The 17,871-nt window shown below is 41.5% G+C and overlaps 1 protein-coding gene across 3 annotated transcripts in view; it reads right to left on the bottom strand.

Annotated features, from left to right (window-relative positions):
- srebf2 (sterol regulatory element binding transcription factor 2) overlaps positions 1 to 17,871 on the bottom strand; it is a 77,025-nt gene that overhangs the window by 35,209 nt on the left and 23,945 nt on the right. For all 3 annotated transcript variants that reach the window (XM_041177725.1, XM_041177726.1, XM_041177727.1), the window contains exons 5-8: positions 15,336 to 15,560; positions 10,092 to 10,206; positions 9,660 to 9,841; positions 7,465 to 7,651 (exon numbers count right to left, since the gene is read on the bottom strand). In XM_041177725.1, the coding sequence (XP_041033659.1) occupies positions 7,465 to 7,651; positions 9,660 to 9,841; positions 10,092 to 10,206; positions 15,336 to 15,560 (709 nt within the window). The remainder of the gene's footprint in view (positions 1 to 7,464; positions 7,652 to 9,659; positions 9,842 to 10,091; positions 10,207 to 15,335; positions 15,561 to 17,871) is intronic.

The raw sequence follows: 17,871 nt of genomic DNA, 5'->3' as shown, positions 1-17,871 counted from the left end.
ACAAGACACTGGGAGCACTCTCTGCTCTTTGAAAAAACATCATTAGATCTTATATATCTAATAAGAAAAGTATTAAAAGGGGGGGGGGGGGTGCGGACCCTGAAGTGGTTCAGACCAAGATGACCAATATAGTGATGGATTAAAGGAATATTTCAGATAGGTTAATTAAGCCAAAGGAGACAAAGTACTTGGCAACAGGGTATATTCTGGAAAATGAGGGTATAAATTGCAGAGAGTTTAAATGAGATTTCAGGGTTCAAGTGAGTGTGGCCATGAGCTGGAGGACTGAAGAATGATCAATGTAGAATCCATTTTTAAAATGGGAGACTAAGTAAATTCAAGTAATTACAAGACAGTGGTGGGGAAAATTTTAGAGTCTTTAATTATGGACAAAGTTACCAAATTACTGGATAGAGAGAGAATAAAAGTAGCCAGCATCAATTTCAAAAGATGATCATGCACAACAAACTTCAAATATTATTTGATGAGGTAGCAGGCAAGTAGATTGGGGAAATGCTGTGATTATATTGCACATGGGCTTTAAGAAAGCCTTTAACCAGGCAACCCATGGGAGATTCTAGAGAAGATCAAAGGCTTTGGAATTGGAAGAGGTTTAAAAATTGATTAGAAGGTAGAAAGAGAATAGGATTCTTCAAAGCAGTTAAAGATGGAGGAGTGGTACTGGTAAAGGCATGCTGGCCTTTGTTGCAAGGGGGTTGGAATACAATGACCATAAGTACATAAGACGTAGGAGCAGAAGTAGGCTATTCGCCCATTGAGTCTGCACCGCCATTCAATGAGATCATGGCTGATCTGAATCCTCAATTCCACTTTTCTGCCTTTTCTCCATAACCCTTGATTCCCTTACTGATTAAAAATCTATCTCAGCCTTGAATATAGTTAATCAGCCTCGATAGCCCTCTGCGGTAAAGAATTGACTAACCTGAGAGAAATCACTCCTCATCTCTGTTTTAAATGGGTGACCCCTTGATTATGCCCCCTGGTCCAAGACTCTCCCACAAGGGGAAACAAATCCCTCTGTGGTGTAGCTTTCTGTGGTCTTTCTCCATTTATGTAATATTCAGCTTCTCTATTCATCTTTCCAAAGTGCATAATGTCACATTCTCCCACATTCCATCTGCCAAGTTTTTGCCCATTCATTTTGTAGGCTCTGCGTCATCCTCATTGCTTGCCTTCCCACCTATTTTTGTGTCGTCCGCAAATTTGGTGATAGTACATTCACTTCCCTCATCCAAGTCATTAATGTATATATTGTAAATAATTGTGGCCCCAGCACTAATCCCTGTGGCACACCACTAGTTACAGGCTGCCACCCTGAAAACACCCCCTTTATCCCAACTCTCTGTCTTCTATTAGTTAGCCAATCCTCTATCCTTGCTAATATACTAACCCTAACACCATGGGCTCTTATATTATTAAGTAGCCTTATGTGCAGTACCTTATCGAACGCCTTTTGGAAATCCAAATATACTACATCTATTTGTTCCCCTTTATCTATCCTGCTTGTTACCTCCTCAAAAATTCTAATAAACTTGTCAGGCATGATTTCCCTTTCATGAAGCCAATGCTGATTCTGATTGATTATATTATGCATTTCTAAATGTTCTGCTATACATCCTTTATAGTAGGCTCTAACAGTTTCCCAATGACAAATGTTAAGTTAACCGGCCTACTGTTTTTTGTCTCCGTCCCTTTTTGAATAAAGGTGTTACATTGGCAGTTTTCCAATCCTCTGGGAATTTTCCGGGAACGAAGGATTCTTGGAAGGTTACTGCCAGTGCATCCACTATCTCTGTTACAACTTCCTTTAATATCCTAGGATGCAGCCCATCAGATCCAGGGGACTTATCAGTCTTCAGCCCCATTAGTTTCCCTAATACTCTTTCTCTAGTGATAGTTATTGTATTTAATTCCTCCTCCCCATCCCCCTTTTGTCCCCTTGGTTATTTAGTATTTTTGGAATGTTAATAGTGCCTTCTACCGTGAAGATTGATGGAAAGTATTTATTCAACTCCTCTGCTATTTCCTGGTTCCCCATTATTATTTCCCCAGCCTCATTCTCTAAGAGTCCTATGTTCACTTTGGCCTTTCACTTCCTTTTTTATATATTTAAAGAAGCTCTTACTGTCTGTTTTTATATTACTTGCTAGTTTACCCTCAAAGTTTATTTTCTCCTTCTTTATTATTTTTTTAGGTCATCTTCCGTTGGTTTTTTAAATTTTCCCAATCCTCTGGCTTACCACTAATCTTTGCCACATTGTATGTTTTTTCTTTCAATTTGATACCATCCTTAACTTCCGTAGTTAACCATGGTTGGTTTATCCCCTTCCTCGAGTCCTTCTTCCTCACTGGGATTTTTCTTTATTATGAGTCATGAACTATTTTCTTAAACATCTGCCATTGTTCATCAACCATCTTTGTTAAACCGCTTTCCTAGTCCACTCCAGCCGACTCTACCCTCATTCCTTTGTAATTAGCCTTATTTAAGTTTAGCACAGTTGTTTCCAACCCAAGTTTCTCACTCTCAAACTGAATGCTAAATTCTACCATGTTATGGTCACTGTTTTCTTTTTCTTTTTACTCAGATCATTTATTAAACTTGCCTCATTACACATTACCAGATCTAAAACAGCCTGATCCCTGGTTGGATCCACAACATATTGTTCTAGGAAACTGACCCTAATACACTCTATGAATTCTTGCTAATGGCTACCTCTGCCAATTTGATTTTCCCAGTCTACATGAAGATTAAAGTCACCCACGATTAATGTACTGCCTTTTTTACATGCCCTCATTACTCCCTGATTTATTCTCGGTCCTACAGTATATCTACTGTTAGGAGGCTGATAGGCAACTCTAACCAGTGTCTTCTTCCCCTTGCTATTTCATACCTCCACCCATACGGATCCTACATCTTCAAATCCAAGATCATTTCTTGCTATTGTACTTATTCCATCTCGTACTGACAAAACTACCCCATTACACTTTCCTTCCTGCCTGTCCTTTTGAAAAGTCACATACCCCTGAAGATTTAGTTCCCAGCTTTGATCTCCTTGTAACCACGTCTCCATAATGGCTATAAGATCATACCCATTAAACTCTATTTGTATTAATTTATTTATTTTGTTCCAAGTACTACATGTATTTAAATAAAGAGCCATTAAATTTGCCTTTTTACTATTTTTCAACCTTTGACCCTATTTGCTGCTGTTTTTTTATATTTGTACACTCTGTCCCCTCCTGTCACACTCTGGGTATCATTATTTAAATGGCTGTTCTACAAGGCTGCCATATCCCTTTGCTTTGTAAGCCTACATATTCCTTCCCCAGAGCCCTCCCCAACTCTATTTAGTTTAAAGCCCTCTCTAAGCCCTAGTTATTCGATTCGCCAGGACACTGGCCCCAGCACTGTTCAAGTGAAGCCCATTCTGGAACAGCTCCCTTCCAACCCAGTACTGGTGCCAGTGCCCCATGAACTGAAACCCATTCCTCCCACACCAATCTTTGAGCTAAGCTGAATTTTCCCCCCGTCAGTGGAGGGGGGTTGATGGGTGGGCGTGTACGGGCGCACTTCCAATCGGCGCGCCCAATCAGAGCTGCACCGCCATATTACGTGGGTGGGCCAATTAAGTGCGGGAGTACTATGCACTCCCTGTGCGGGCAGGGGGGGGAATCCCAAAATCGAGAGTGCACTCTTTCACACATGCTCACGAAAGAATGCACTCATCTCCGAGGCTCAGGGCTGCCTCAGGGAGATCGGCTCAAAATGTAAATAAGACAAAAATAGAAAAATAAAATTTCCCTTACATGTCCCATGTGTCATGAGTTGGATTAAGTCTATAATTTTCACAAAACCTTTATTTAAATTTTTAAAAACCTACATGAAACCTCAACCCGCGGGATGAGGTTTCATGTTTTTTCTAGTTCCCGCCGGGGCTCTTGGCCTGCCCATCAACCATAAGTTTAATTACTTAATTGACCCTGTTAATGGCCTCAATTGGACATTGACAGGTCAGCGGGCATGCAGCTGTTTTTGCTGAGCTCCCATCTTCCTGAAAATTTAAATGGGGCAGGGTGATGTCAGGAGTTCCCCCCGACCTCACCGCGCGTCATTTTACGCGTAAATTCTGCCCCTTGACTTTAATTACGCTATGCCAGTTTGCAAGTGGATCAGGTAGTAATCCTGAGATTATTACCTTGGAGGCTCTGCTTTTTAATTTAGCTCCTAACTGTTCAAATTCTTTCAGCAGAACCTCCTTTCTAGTCCTATCAATGTTGTTGGTACCAACATGAACGACGACAACTGGATCCCTCCCCTCCCACTCAGTAAGCTCCTCTCCAGCTCTGAGGAGATGTCCTTAACCCTGGCACTGGGCAGGCAACACAGCTTCGGGACTCACACTCACGGCTCAAAGAACAGTAAAACTATCCCTTTAATTATGCTGTCCCCTACCACTACTATGTTCTTATTTTCTCCCCCCACTTAAATGGCTCACTGTATCAAGGTGTCGTGGTCAGTTCGCTCATCCTCCCTGCAGTCCCTGCTTTCGTCCACACAGTTTGCAAGAACCTCGTAGCTGTTGGACAATTGCAGGGACCGAGGCTCCTCGAATGCTACCCTTTGGGTCCCCATACCTGCCCCACCTGCAGTCACAATCTCCTGTTTCTGATCACAGGCCAAATTTGAATGCCCTAATCTGGGGGGTGTGACCACCTCCTGGAGCAAATTGGCCAGGTAACGTTTCCCCTCCCTGATGTGGCGCAATGTCTGTAGGTTGAACTCCAGTTCAAATCCAAAATTTCTCAAGCTGCAAACACCTGGTACAGATGTGCTCACTCTGGATCATCTTGGTGTCCAGCAGCTCTCACATGCTGCAGCAGCAATACATCACCCATCTTGCCATCGTATTTTATTTAATTTATTAATTAATTACTCTAGTATCCCTGCTCTTTACACTTGAAGAATCCCCTGCTCTTTACACTTTAATGTAATTTTTTTTTTTTACACACCAGTGTCGATCTGATACTTAACAAGCTATTTTTAAGAAAAAGAGAAAAAATAAACTAGAGACCTAAACACAAACTAAAGACCTTACTTTTACTTTAAAAACTAGAAGCACTCATCAATCCTACTCACCAATTAGCTGCTTTCCCTGTACTTGCTTCGTGAAGTCGTGGTTCGTGAAGCCACTCCGCCACTAGCCTCACATGAAGTCTCCCTGCCCTCCTTTAAAATGAAGTCTCCCCCCCTTCTTTAAAATGAAGTCTCCCTGCCCTCCTTTAAAATGAAGTCTCTCCGCCCTCCTTTAAAATGAAGTCTCCCCGCCCTCCTTTAAAATGAAGTCTCCCCGCCCTCCTTTAAAATGAAGTCTCCCCGCCCTCCTTTAAAATGAAGTCTCCCCGTCCTCCGCAAAAAAAAACAAAAATAAAGAAGTCTTGCTATAATAATAGAGTTTTGGTGAGATCATGAGGAGTACTGTGCAGTTTTCAACTCCATATTTAAGAAAGCACACTTGCATTGGAGGCATTACAGTGAAGATTCACTAGATTGGTTCCTGGGATGTGAGGGTTGTCCTATGATGAGAAGCTGAGTGAATTGGACCTATGCTCACTGGAGTTTAGAAGAATGAGAGATGATCTCATTGAAAGATACAAGATTCTGAAGGCGCTTTGCAGGGAAGATACTAAGAGGTTGTTTCCCCTGGCTGGAGATTCTGGAACATAGGGACACAGTCTTAAAATAAGGGGTTGATCATTTCTGACTGAGGAGGAGAAGAAATTTCTTCATTCAGAAGGTTGCGAATCTTTGGAATTCTCTACCCCAGCGAATTATGGATGCTCCATCACTGATTATATTTAAGGTTGAGATATGCAGGTTTTTGCTCCCTCAGGAAATCAAGGGATATGTGGAACAGGGAGAAAGGTGGAGTTGAGACAGAAGATCTAGCTTGATCGTATTGAATGGTGGTGCAGGCTTGATGGGACAGATGGTCTACTCCTGCTCCTGACTCTTATGTTTTTATGTATGGAAAAGGTTCCATTCTGAGATGTGTTGTGTTCACTGCCTACATCAATGATTTGGATGTAGACCTAGAGGGGTGCCAAGTTTGCAGATGATAGGGGGAGGCTGTGGCATAGTGGTATTGTCACTGGACTAGCGCTCCAAATACTCAGAGTAATGCTCTGGGGACCCGGGTTCGAATGCCATCACGGTAGGTGGTGTTATTTGAATTCAATAAAAAATCTGGAATTAAAAGTCTAATGATGACCATGAAACCATTGTTGATTGCCATAAAAACTCATCTGGTTCACTAATGTTCTTTAGGAAAGGAAACCTGCCGTCCTTACCTGGTCTGACCTACATGTGACTCCAGACCTATAACAATGTGGTTGACTCTTAAATGCCCTCTGAAATGGCCTATTAAGCCACTCAGTTCTCATGGGCAATTAGGGATGGGTAATAAATACTGGCCCAGCCAGCGACTCCCACATCCCATGAACGAAAAAAGATAAAATAGGAGGTGTAGTTAATTCTTTAAAAGATCAAAGGAAGCTTGTTGAGAAATTGTTGAGATTAGGGGGAATGGGCTAAAAAAAATGACAGATGGAATTCAATGATTGCCAATTGATGTACTTTGGTTAAAAAAAAAAATACTCTGAAGAACGGTAGACTCCCACAGCAGAGGAATTTTCAGGTACAGGTTCACAGAACTTGAGGCAGCACTTCAAAGACATAAAAATACGAATAAAAATTTATAGTTTTATAGTAATCTGTACAGATTAGAAAAGCGAAGAGGTAATGATAAACCTATACAAAACTTTACAGAGACCTCAGTTAGGGCACAGTGTACAATATTGGTCTCCACACTATAGGATGCATATTGAGGCATTAGAAAGGGTATAATGCAGATTTTGTAAAATGCTGCCTGGTACAAGAAAATGTAAAGACTTGAAAAACTGGATCTTTTATCGTAAGAAGATTATGCGACAACACTATAGAAATGTTTAAAAATTATGCAGAAATGCGGCTGGGCAAATGAAAGCAGGCTCTTTCTCATGGTTGAAGGTCAAGAACAAAAGGACTATAGATCCTAAATTCACAAAAAGAGGAGAAACCTCTCTACATCCAGAAGGCTGCGGTATGCACTTCCAGTGGTTGACGCAGAAGCTACATCAACATTCAAAATTAGATTGAATAGGTGGATGAAAGAAAACAGGAGCTGAAGGGATATTGGAACAAGGCTGATAAATATGATTGGAACTATTTGTTTATATGGAGGGACAAAGACAGGTTGAGCCAAATGGCCTCTTTCTGTATTGCAATTTCAATATGTTTCTCCATATAAAGCTTTATCAAGTGAAAATTATGGTAGGTAAATAGGAAGCCATCACTAGATTATGGATCAGCAATCATTCTGCTACAAGAAGTCTATTAACACTTACCAGACTCAATTCCAAGCATACTTCTACCATAGTGTCCAGAATCTTCAACTGTTGCTGAGTGAGCTCGACGCTCAAAGAGCGATGTAAGTGGGTTGAAGGAGAGACAGAGAAAGGTAATGGTACACAGTAGAATCCGAGAGCTATCCAGCATACCAAGGGTAGGGGGTGACAATGGCTCCTCCTTTACCTGTACAGAGAAACTTTGTTAAAATAAACACTACATTTAGGAATATTAGGAACAAGAAGCTATAAAGTCCTTCAGGCCTGCTCCATCATTTAGTTAGACCATGGCTGATCTGTATCTTAACTCCATATCCTTTGATACCCTTGTTACAAAAATCATGAAATCAAAGAATTCCTGATTCCAAAATCAATCTTTTTCTCAAAAGCTCCAATTGCCCCTCAGCATCCACAGCCTTTGGGGGCAAGAGACTATATTATTGATTGGAGCTCTTGTGGCGCAGTGGGTGGCATCCCTGCCTTTGAGTCACAAACTCTGGGTTCGAGTCCCACCTGAGGACATGTTGTTCAAAGAAGGTGCGGTCATAACACATCCAAACAGCTTGAATATCAATCTGCAAATCTTCCAAAACAAGCCAATGGCAGGCATTAAGAGCAGGAGAGATTCCTGGTCAGCCATGTGATGGAAAGAGCATTGGAGCCTCTACTATCACTGTAACACACACACCACATTATTAGCATAACACATTTTTAAAAATGTCCATTTGGATTATTCAAATAAGAAATGGAAGGGGAGCAAGACTAACTTGCTGGAGTTTTTTGAAGAGGTAACAGAAAAGATTGATGAGGGTAATGCTGTTGATGTGGTGTACATGGACTTTCAAAAGGCATTTGACACAGACTTGTGAGAAAAGTTATTGCTCATGAAATAAAAGGGACAGCAGCAATGTGGATACAAAATTATCTGAAAAAAAGAAAGCAGAGAGTAATGGTCAATGGATACTTTTCGGGCTGGAGGAGTTTGTAGTGGAGTTCCCCGGGGTCAGTATTGGGGCCCTTGCTTTTCCTGATATATATTAATGATCTAGATCTTGGTGTGCAGGGGACAATTTCAAAGTTTGTGGATGATATGAAGCTTGGGAGTGTTGTAAACTACAAGGAGGACAGTGTAGAACTTCAAAAGGACACAGACAAGTTGGTGGAGTGGGCAGATAGGTGGCAGATGAAGTTCAATGTGGAGCAGTATGAGGTGATGCATTTTGGAGGGAAGAACATGGACAGAATATAAAATAAGGGGTGAAATCTTGAAGGGGGTGCAAGAGCAGAAACACCTTGGTGTATATGTGCATAGATCAATGAAAGTGACAGGACAGGTGGAGAGAGCAGTTAATAAAGTATATAGTACCCTGGGCTTTATTAATAGGGGCAGAGATTACAAGGGCAAGGAGGTTATGCTGAATTTATATAAGACGCTCATTAGACCTCAGTTGAAGTATTGTGTACAATTCTGGCACATTATAGGAAAGATGTGAACACATTGGAGAGAGTGCAGAAGAGAATTTACAAGAATGGTTCCAGGGATGAGAAACTTCAGTGACGAAGATCGATTGGCGAGGTTGGGACTGTTCTCCTTGGAGAGAAGGCGACTAAGAGGAGATTTTATTGAGATGTTCAAAATTATGAGGGGGCTAGACAGAGTAGATAGGGAGAAGCTGTTCCCACTCATAAAAGGATCAAGAATGAGAGGGCACAGATTTAAAGTGATTTGCAAAAGAAGCAAATGTGACTTGAGAAAAAACTTTTTCACCCACCCGAGTGGTTCGGGTCTGGAATGCACTGCCTGGAAATGTGGTGGAGGCAGGTTCAATCGAGGCTTTCAAGAGGGCATTAGATGATTATTTGAATAGAAACAATGTGCAGGGTACGGGGAAAAGGCAGGGCAGTGGCACTAGGTCATAATGCTCATTTGGAGAGCTGGTGCAAACACGATGGGCCGAATGGCCTCCTTCTGTGCTGCTAAAATTCTGTGATTCTGAAGATTGTGTACAAGACATTTTAAACGAAACAAACAGCAAATGTAGATCATAAATCTTTGGAGTTCTAAGGCCTTTTTTTTTTGCACAATTTTTTTTTTGAAGTAATATATACCATCTCCAATAATTTAACATTAATGTTAACAGGATATTAATGAAGTAAAAACACATGGAAATGAAAGCAATTTAAACTGCTACTACCATGGCTTCATCAAGGAGAGGGCTTCCTGGTTCTGAATCAATGGAACATGGTGAGAAAGTGCCTGGGGAGCCAGAATCTGAAGGTGGTGGCGACATTATCAATAAATGCGATTTGAAGTCATCAGTCTTCAAGTCAACATCAACGTCCAGAAGGCTGGAAATCTCAGTCGCCTTTAGACCCTCTGCAATTATGTAAAGGGAAAAGAGAAATCAACTTAACCTTAATTTTTACATCTTAACGTCCGTACGCATGAATACACTTGAAAACATCATTCTGAATAAGCTTTGGCAGTATTCAATATACATGTGTGTTAGGAAGGAATCTAAATATAAATGGATGGCATTGAAGGTTTGGCACAATTGTACGTTAGTTACTGGTAAAGACTGTAGAGAGTGGGAACCTCCCTGTGATGCAAAATTGACACTACTTACTGTTCTTCTGATTGGCTATTTTCAATGTCATGTTCTCCTGCCGTAGTTTGTGGTTGGTCTGTTGCAGGTATTTAATGTAATCGATGGCTTTCCTCAGCACTCCAGATTTATTCATCTACAAAATATAGCATGTTAGCATTTGCCTAGATTTTCATTCAAATTTAATAGTACATGGAACACTGGAACTTATTTTCTTTAGAAAGAAAGATTTACATTAGTATATTGCTTTCATGTTGTCAGGACATCCAAACTTCAAATCCAATGATGTACATTGGCCCAGGTTTTGCGGTGCTAATGATGGCAAAATGGTCAGCTTTCTCTGTTATTGCTCAACTGAAATTGACAGCGACTTCATGAGACTGGATATGTGCTGAACAACATGGAAACTCAGAAGTTGTTGCTAATGAAACCACATCCTTCCATAGGATGCCTGGCAGTGGTTGCCACAAACTATAATTTACTTTTTTATTTCACTCATGGGATGTGGGTATCACTGGCAAGGCCAGCATTTGTTGCCCATCTCTAAGTGCCCTTGAGAGTAGTTAAGAGACAACCACATTGCTGTGGGTCTAGACTGGGCAAGGAGGCAGAATTTCTTCCCTAAAGGACATTTTTAGCAACAATCAACGATAATTTCATGGTCACCATTACGGAGACCAGTTTTCAATTCCAGATTTTATTAATTGAAGTTAAATTCCATCATCTGCCGTGGTGGGATTTGAATTCAGGGCATTGGCCTGAGACTCTGGATTACTAGCCCAGTGACATTACCGCTAGGTCACCGTCTCCCTTAATTCTGCTCATCAATTCATGTTAGTCTCACTGTAAAAACGTTATACCTTGTTAAAGTTGGTGTGACTGGGTTTTAACAGTGTACTAACTTCATAATTACTGCTAAATACTCTTCTGGCCCTGAAAAGTTAATTATGCATATTTCTAGAATGTCAAATTTCTCCACAATGATAACAAATATCATGTATTTTTAAGAATTTTTTTTTAGAAATGCCTTGTTTTCTTTATTTTAGCCTCTATCTTAACAGTCATACATTTACTTTGCTTTCCAAAAACTGAAATTAAAAGTTAAGATTTTTAAATGTTTTTAACTTCCTGATCTGCTATATGCCAATGCTTCAATTTAATTGTTGGCCTATCTGCTTGTTGATCATTGCTGCTGCATTCCAACACATCCTCCTGACCTGACACTAGAGTTAAACTGCCCTCTGGGGATGAAAAATACACCCTACAGAGATTGCTGGATCTTTGTGGGTAGCTTTCTTCAAGGTCAGTGGTAAGTGCCTTAGCTTCACTGCTGACCACATACTTTCAGCTTTTTTTTTAAAAAAAGTGTATTTATGCAGACAAATGTGATAATCGATTTATCAACAGCGAGGTCACTCAGGCTAAACACAATAAATGATCGGTTATTTTGAATTTAAATATTTCTTCACACGGCTAAGCATCAAATTTTGTTTGATTACATTCCTGTGAAATGCCTCGGGACAATTTACTATTTTAAAGTCATTACATAAACATGAGATGTGGCTGCTCAAACTAATTTATTAAAAAGTAAGAGCACCAAAATATATTTTTTCCGTTTAGGAACTTATGAGCACATGACTTAGGATCAGGAGTAAGCCATTTGGCCCTTCGAGCCTGCTCCGCCATTCTATAAGATCATGGCCAAACTGACTGTGATCTCAACTGCACCCTTCTGTCCGCCCTCCACAACCCCAACTCCCCCGTCTACCAAAGATCTATCAAACTCAATCCTTTCATTAAAATCTTTATATTGAATTTATTCAAGGCTAAGAATGCAGCTGCCATATTTGCAAGTCCTCCCTGCAGACTGGTGTAGTTGCCATGACCATTTATTTCATTGGCAGTTTGTTTCTAACAATGAAATTTGCATTCTCTCTCTTCATGTTACTGCGATATTAATAAATTTAAAATACTTGATCACGTAGTTTGTATTGATGCTCAAATACGGATGGGATGTGGGACGCAGGAAAGAGAAATGTTAAAGAACATCATCTCCAAATTACCCTGGCTTGAAAATATGTCCGCATTCCTTCATCATCACTGGGTCAAAATCTCGGAACTCACTCCATAATAGCATTTTTGGTGTACACACATTGCAGCAGTTCAAGGTGAGTGCTCGCCACCACCTTCTCGAGTAAAGGACAATACCAGCCTTGACAGCAACACCCAGATCCGAAGAATGAATTTAAAAAAGGCTAGATTCCATGAACAGCAACGATGCTGAACTTATTTTCAGTTCATAGGCCGTCATTCTACAGTTCCCAATTCTCAAATTGGTAACTGTAAATCTAGAATTGTAGAATGGCTACAGCACAGAAGGAGGCCATTCAGCCTGCCATTTCAATGCTGGCTCTCTACAAGAGAAACTCAGCCAGGCCCACTCCCCTGTAATTTCCCCACAGTCCTATTCTTTTCTCATCAGATAATTATCCAATTCCCTTTTGAAAACCACAATTTAATTTGCCTCCATCACCCCCTCAGGCAACACATTCCAGATACTAACCCACATGCTGCATAAAGGTTTTTCCTCATGTCACTATTAGTTCTTTTGCCATTCACCTTAAATTGGTGTCCTTTGGTTCTCAATCCTTCTGCCAATGGGAACAGCTACTCTTTATTTATTCTGTCTAGACCCTTCATAATTTCAAACGCATCTGTCAAATCTCTCAACTTTCTCTTCTCTAAGGAGAACTACCCCAGTTTTTTCAATTTATCCAAGCGATTGAATCTAGTCATCCCTGGAACCAATCTTGTAAATCCTTCCTGAAGTATGGTGCCCAGAATTGGACACAATACTGCAGTTGAGGCTGAACCAGTATTACAGTAATTCCTTGCTTAACTGAGTATTGGCATTCCTGAAAAGAGGAACTTGAAATGAAACAACATTAAGCAAATCAGGTTTTCCCTTTACTACCAACATAAAGGGCAGGACTTTTAGGTTGACTTGTGGGCGTGATCAATGGGCCCGGGAGCAGCCGGAGAACGGACACCACTCACAATCGTCCCCCGACCACAATTTCACACAGCGCTGCCGGGGTGGGGGCAGGAGGAGGGCGGGCACTGACATAAGCGCAGGTGCACGGGAGCGCAGAATGAAGGCTCCCTGAAGGCAGAGAGCTGCCTCAGGGAGCTGAAGAATTTAAAAGCAATAAATAAAGATTTCAAAATCCAGAAAAAAAGCATCCACACATCAGAATCAGTCACCTGACCATATACATGATGAAAATTTTGCATATTTATTTTTTCTAAATTTAACAGCGGAAACCTCATCCCACCTTTGGATAAGGCTTCATCAAAAATGTAAAGTCCGCCTGGCAGATTCGCCCGTCTGCCAACTGTAAGGTTGGATGGACCATGAAAAATAGGGAACAGCTGGAACTTTAGTGGGATTAATTGCCCTCCCAATTGTCGGCGGGTGTGCTTCTGACTTTTGCGCATGCCCGCTGACCGAAATCTTGCGCGAGATGATGTCGGGATGCTCGCCCGACGTTATCATGTGCTATTTTATGCTTGAGCGGGTCAGGTGCACGTCCACATGCCGAACTAAAAATTCTGCCCGAAGCTTTGAGTTAGATTCTATGGGACCTCTCACCAGAAAAAAAACCATTAAAATATTATATCCCCCAAGTTTAGATGCTATATATTTCTAAATTACTATATTTGTAAACAAAAAATAACTTTTAAAATAAAATATTTTTAGATTTATAAAAGAAATATGCTAATTCTTTCTACTTATCTCCTACTCCCGCTCTTCGCCGCTCCTGCTCCCCGACCCTCCCTCTGGCCATCCCTCCTGCTCCCGGTCACTGCCATCCTCTCGTGCCTGATCCCCCCGCTTGCTGCTCTCCTCTCCTGAACTCACGCTGTGAGCGAGGGCTCGGGAGATGGACAGCAAGAGGCTGGAAACTACAAACAGAGAGCAGCTTCGAGTTGCAGGGTTTCAGAGGCAATCTGCAGGTGGGAGGGTTGGGGAGCAGGAGAGGCTATCCCAAAATGGCACCAGTCAGGTCACAAGACCCCGCATCACACCCAGCAATACATCTTTAGTTTATATTGCTTCTCCTTCCTATCAAACCGAACCACTTCACACATTTCTGCAATAAATTTCATCTGTCATGTATCCGCCAATCCCACCAGGTTATCTATGTCCACTTGAAGTCTCTCAAAATTCTCCTCACAATTCACAATACTTCCAAGTTTTGTGTCATCTGCAAATTTTGAAATTGTGCCCTGTACACCCAAATCAAGATCATTATTATAGATCAAGATAAGCTGTGAGCAAGCCCGGTAACTGGGCGTTAAAAATATTTTTTCAAAGTTTGCCTCCTGCTCTGAAGTTGCTGTCTCTAGATATGCATTGACACCCCATTCACTACCTTAAACATTCACTTCCACCACCACCAACGCACAGTGGCAGCAGTGTGTACCATTTACAAGATGCACTGCAGCAACTCACCATGGTCCATCGACAGTACCTTCCAAATCTACGATCTACGACCTAGAAGGACAAGGGCAGCTGATGCATGGGAAATCAAATGCATGCCTAAAAGTTCCCCTCCAACCTACCCACTATACTGACTTGGAACTATATCGTCAGGTCAAAATCTTGGAACTCCCTCTCTAACAGCACTGTGGGTGTACCTACACCACATGGACTGCAGCGGTTCAAGAAGGTGGCTCATCTCCACCTTCTCAAGGGCAATTAGGGATGGACAGTAAATGCTGGCTTTGTCAGCAATACCCACATCCCATAAATGAATTTTAAAAAAGGTCCATTTCACAGCTAACACTGACACTGTCCTTGCTGAATGCCCTTACACATAAACTTTAATAATGTTCTGAATCATGGGAGCCAAGAAGAATTACAATACTACTTCTGCTTCAACACACCGAGTAATCTAAGCACCAAATCCAAAAGTCAGAGATTAAACCGCAGATCTTCCGATCTCAAATAAATCAGTACAGCATCGTGTGATACGCATATCTACTAAGGCTATAAGATAGCTTAAATAGCATAATTTAATAAATGCAGTTAGTTTGAACAATGAATGAAATGCAATTTATTGCCTGGAACATATGTAGCGATGCCACTTACAGTATACTATTTTCTCCCTTTAACCCTTATGAGCTGTGACATACATGAACATAACACACCATTACAATGCAACATTCTATTAACAAAAATTATTCATATAAGTAACTTACCTTAGCTTCTGTCCCCATCACAAGATCCTTGAGTTCTATGATTTTATCATTGATGGATGACCGATAGCGTTTCTCAATGATATTGTGTGTTGTTCTCTTCTCACCTTCCTTCAGTCCCTCAACTGGGGCTTTTCCATTCCCAACAATCTGCTTGATTGGAACCTTGTCAGGTCCAACCATCATTGGCACGGTGGTCAAAATAGTTCCATTACTGCTGACCAATGTCTGAGATGAAAAACATGAAAGTGATTCTCTACCGATCCATTATATACAAGGTTTAATACATTTTCCAGTTTTTATTTTTTCCCTAGAATCACCACTGATGTACTTTTGGCCTTCAATTTAGGTCCCTCAAACAAGACATGCCATTCCACTAATGGACGGGCAAGCAACTTGTTCCCAATCCTCTTCCTTCAGACCATAGCCAGAACAGAAAAAGGGGTAGCTTGGGGACATATGCTCCCCAACTGGAACTTCTTCCTAGCTGCAATCTGGCATCTCTGCTGCCAGCACGTCCAAGATAGTGTACTTTTGGAAATTGTAACAAAGGATTTTGGAGCACAACTGTGTTGAGCCAGAAAGGCTTTCTGGACAATACTCCATCTACCACTAGGGTTGAAACTATAAACTAGGCCATTTATTTTAAGTGGTCATTTAAAATAGCCTAACAATTCCTCAGACCTTTCTTGTCTAAATCATCAATACTACTGTAAGCATCTTTAACTCCTTGTAACCTAATACGCCATTGTTTGCATCCTTTCTCCTTCTGCTGCTGAAATTCTGCGTCTTTAGTTTCCTACAGCGACTCATTCATTCCAGGTCCTCAACAAGGTGGAATTCCTCACCCCTTACCTCTCAATCTTCCCTAATCCCTAGAACCTTCAAGCCTTAGAAACCCAAGCTTGTAATCATGTAATCACTACCTCCTGAGCTTGTCATCTTCTCTTTTTAACTTTGGTAGTCTCTGAAACTTCACAATTAAAAAAAAAAAATAATAACTGGTTCTGACAATTTCATTACCTAATGACCCGAGTGAGAGTCCTTTTTCTAGTGATTTGAGACACTGGGAAGCAAAGATTACCTCCACCACCAGCATACAGTGGCTTGCAGTGTATACTATCCACAAGATGCACCGCAGTAACACTCTAGGACTTCTTCAACAGCACCTTCAAACACACAAGCTCTAGAAGGATAAAGGCAGCGGGTGAATCTGAACACCATCACCTCCAAGTTCTCCTCCATGTCATACATCATTTGGACTTGAACATACATAGCCCATTTGTTCATTCCCACTAGGTCAGAATTTGGGGAACTCCCTCCCTGACAGCACTGTGGGTGCACCCATACCGCGCAGACTACAGTGGTCCAAGAAGCTACCTACTCAAAGCCAATTAGCAATGGGACAATAAATGCTAGCCTTGCCATTGGCATCCACAGCACATGAATAAATAAACCATAAATAATATATTATCAAGGCTTTAACAAACCTATGACACATTTTCCATTCCAAACCCAAAAAATGACAAAGGCTTATGAGAGGAATGGAAATTAGATCCATTCAGCTCCCCAAAGATAAAAGCAAAATACTGCACATGCTGGAAATCTGAAATAAAAGCAGAAAATGCTGGAAAAGCTCCGCTGGTCTGGCAGCATCTGTGGAGAGAGAAACAGAGTTAACGTCTCGAGTCCCTATGACTCTCCTTCAGACTTGAAATGTTAACTCTGTTTCTCTCTCCACAGATGCTGGCGGACTAGCAGAGCCTCTCCTTCTGAAGTCTGAGTTATTAGATCGTGCCCGTGCCCAGACTAATTGAACACAAAATGGCATAGGGTCCTATTGATATGTTCAGACCTCAATTGCAGTCAGCCTATCACCCTCTTTGGGCTGTAGTCTTGGATCAAGGCACAACCAGATTGCGTAGTGATATTACTGCTGAGGCGGGGGAAGGAAATCAGGGAGGAACCTACAAGGTGCAGCAGAGTCTGGGTGGACAAACAAGGGGTCTGAACTTCCGCGGAGTAGCAATCAGAGTTGGATTGCCACTTTGCTCCTACTCTCTGACCTGAAATTTTTTTTGATCCTATCTTGCCTGACCTTCTGACTCAGGCCGGGTGAGATCCAGACAATGCAATGTGTCCCCAGGGCCTAGTGTCGAAGGCAGTTCGGTCGGATGTAAGGAGGCCACACTCCTTTTTACAGCACTGTGGGGAAGTGGGGGGGGGGTGGGCGGGTGAATCCCATGGTGGGGTGTGGGGGTGGGATGAGGGAGAGGGAGTGTGGGGAATCACCTGGGGAAAAAGGATGACCCAAGTTCAGGAAACCATGATACAGAAGCAGTTTGGGTAGAGATGAGCAATAATAAAGGCAAGAAGTCACTTGTGGGAGTGGTTTATAGGCCACTAATAGTAATCACACGGTGAGAAGGGGTGCCAAAAAAGAAATTGAGTTTGGCAGAAAAGTACAGTGATTATCATGGGGAATTTTAATCTATAGAGAGACTGAAATAATCAGATGGGTAAAGGTAGCATAGATGAC

Source organism: Carcharodon carcharias, chromosome 31, assembly GCF_017639515.1.
Source record: "Carcharodon carcharias isolate sCarCar2 chromosome 31, sCarCar2.pri, whole genome shotgun sequence".
NCBI classification, from domain to species: Eukaryota; Metazoa; Chordata; class Chondrichthyes; order Lamniformes; family Lamnidae; genus Carcharodon; species Carcharodon carcharias.
The sequence above is the reverse complement of the archived record's forward strand: the minus strand, read 5'-3'. Positions and strand labels throughout refer to the sequence as shown.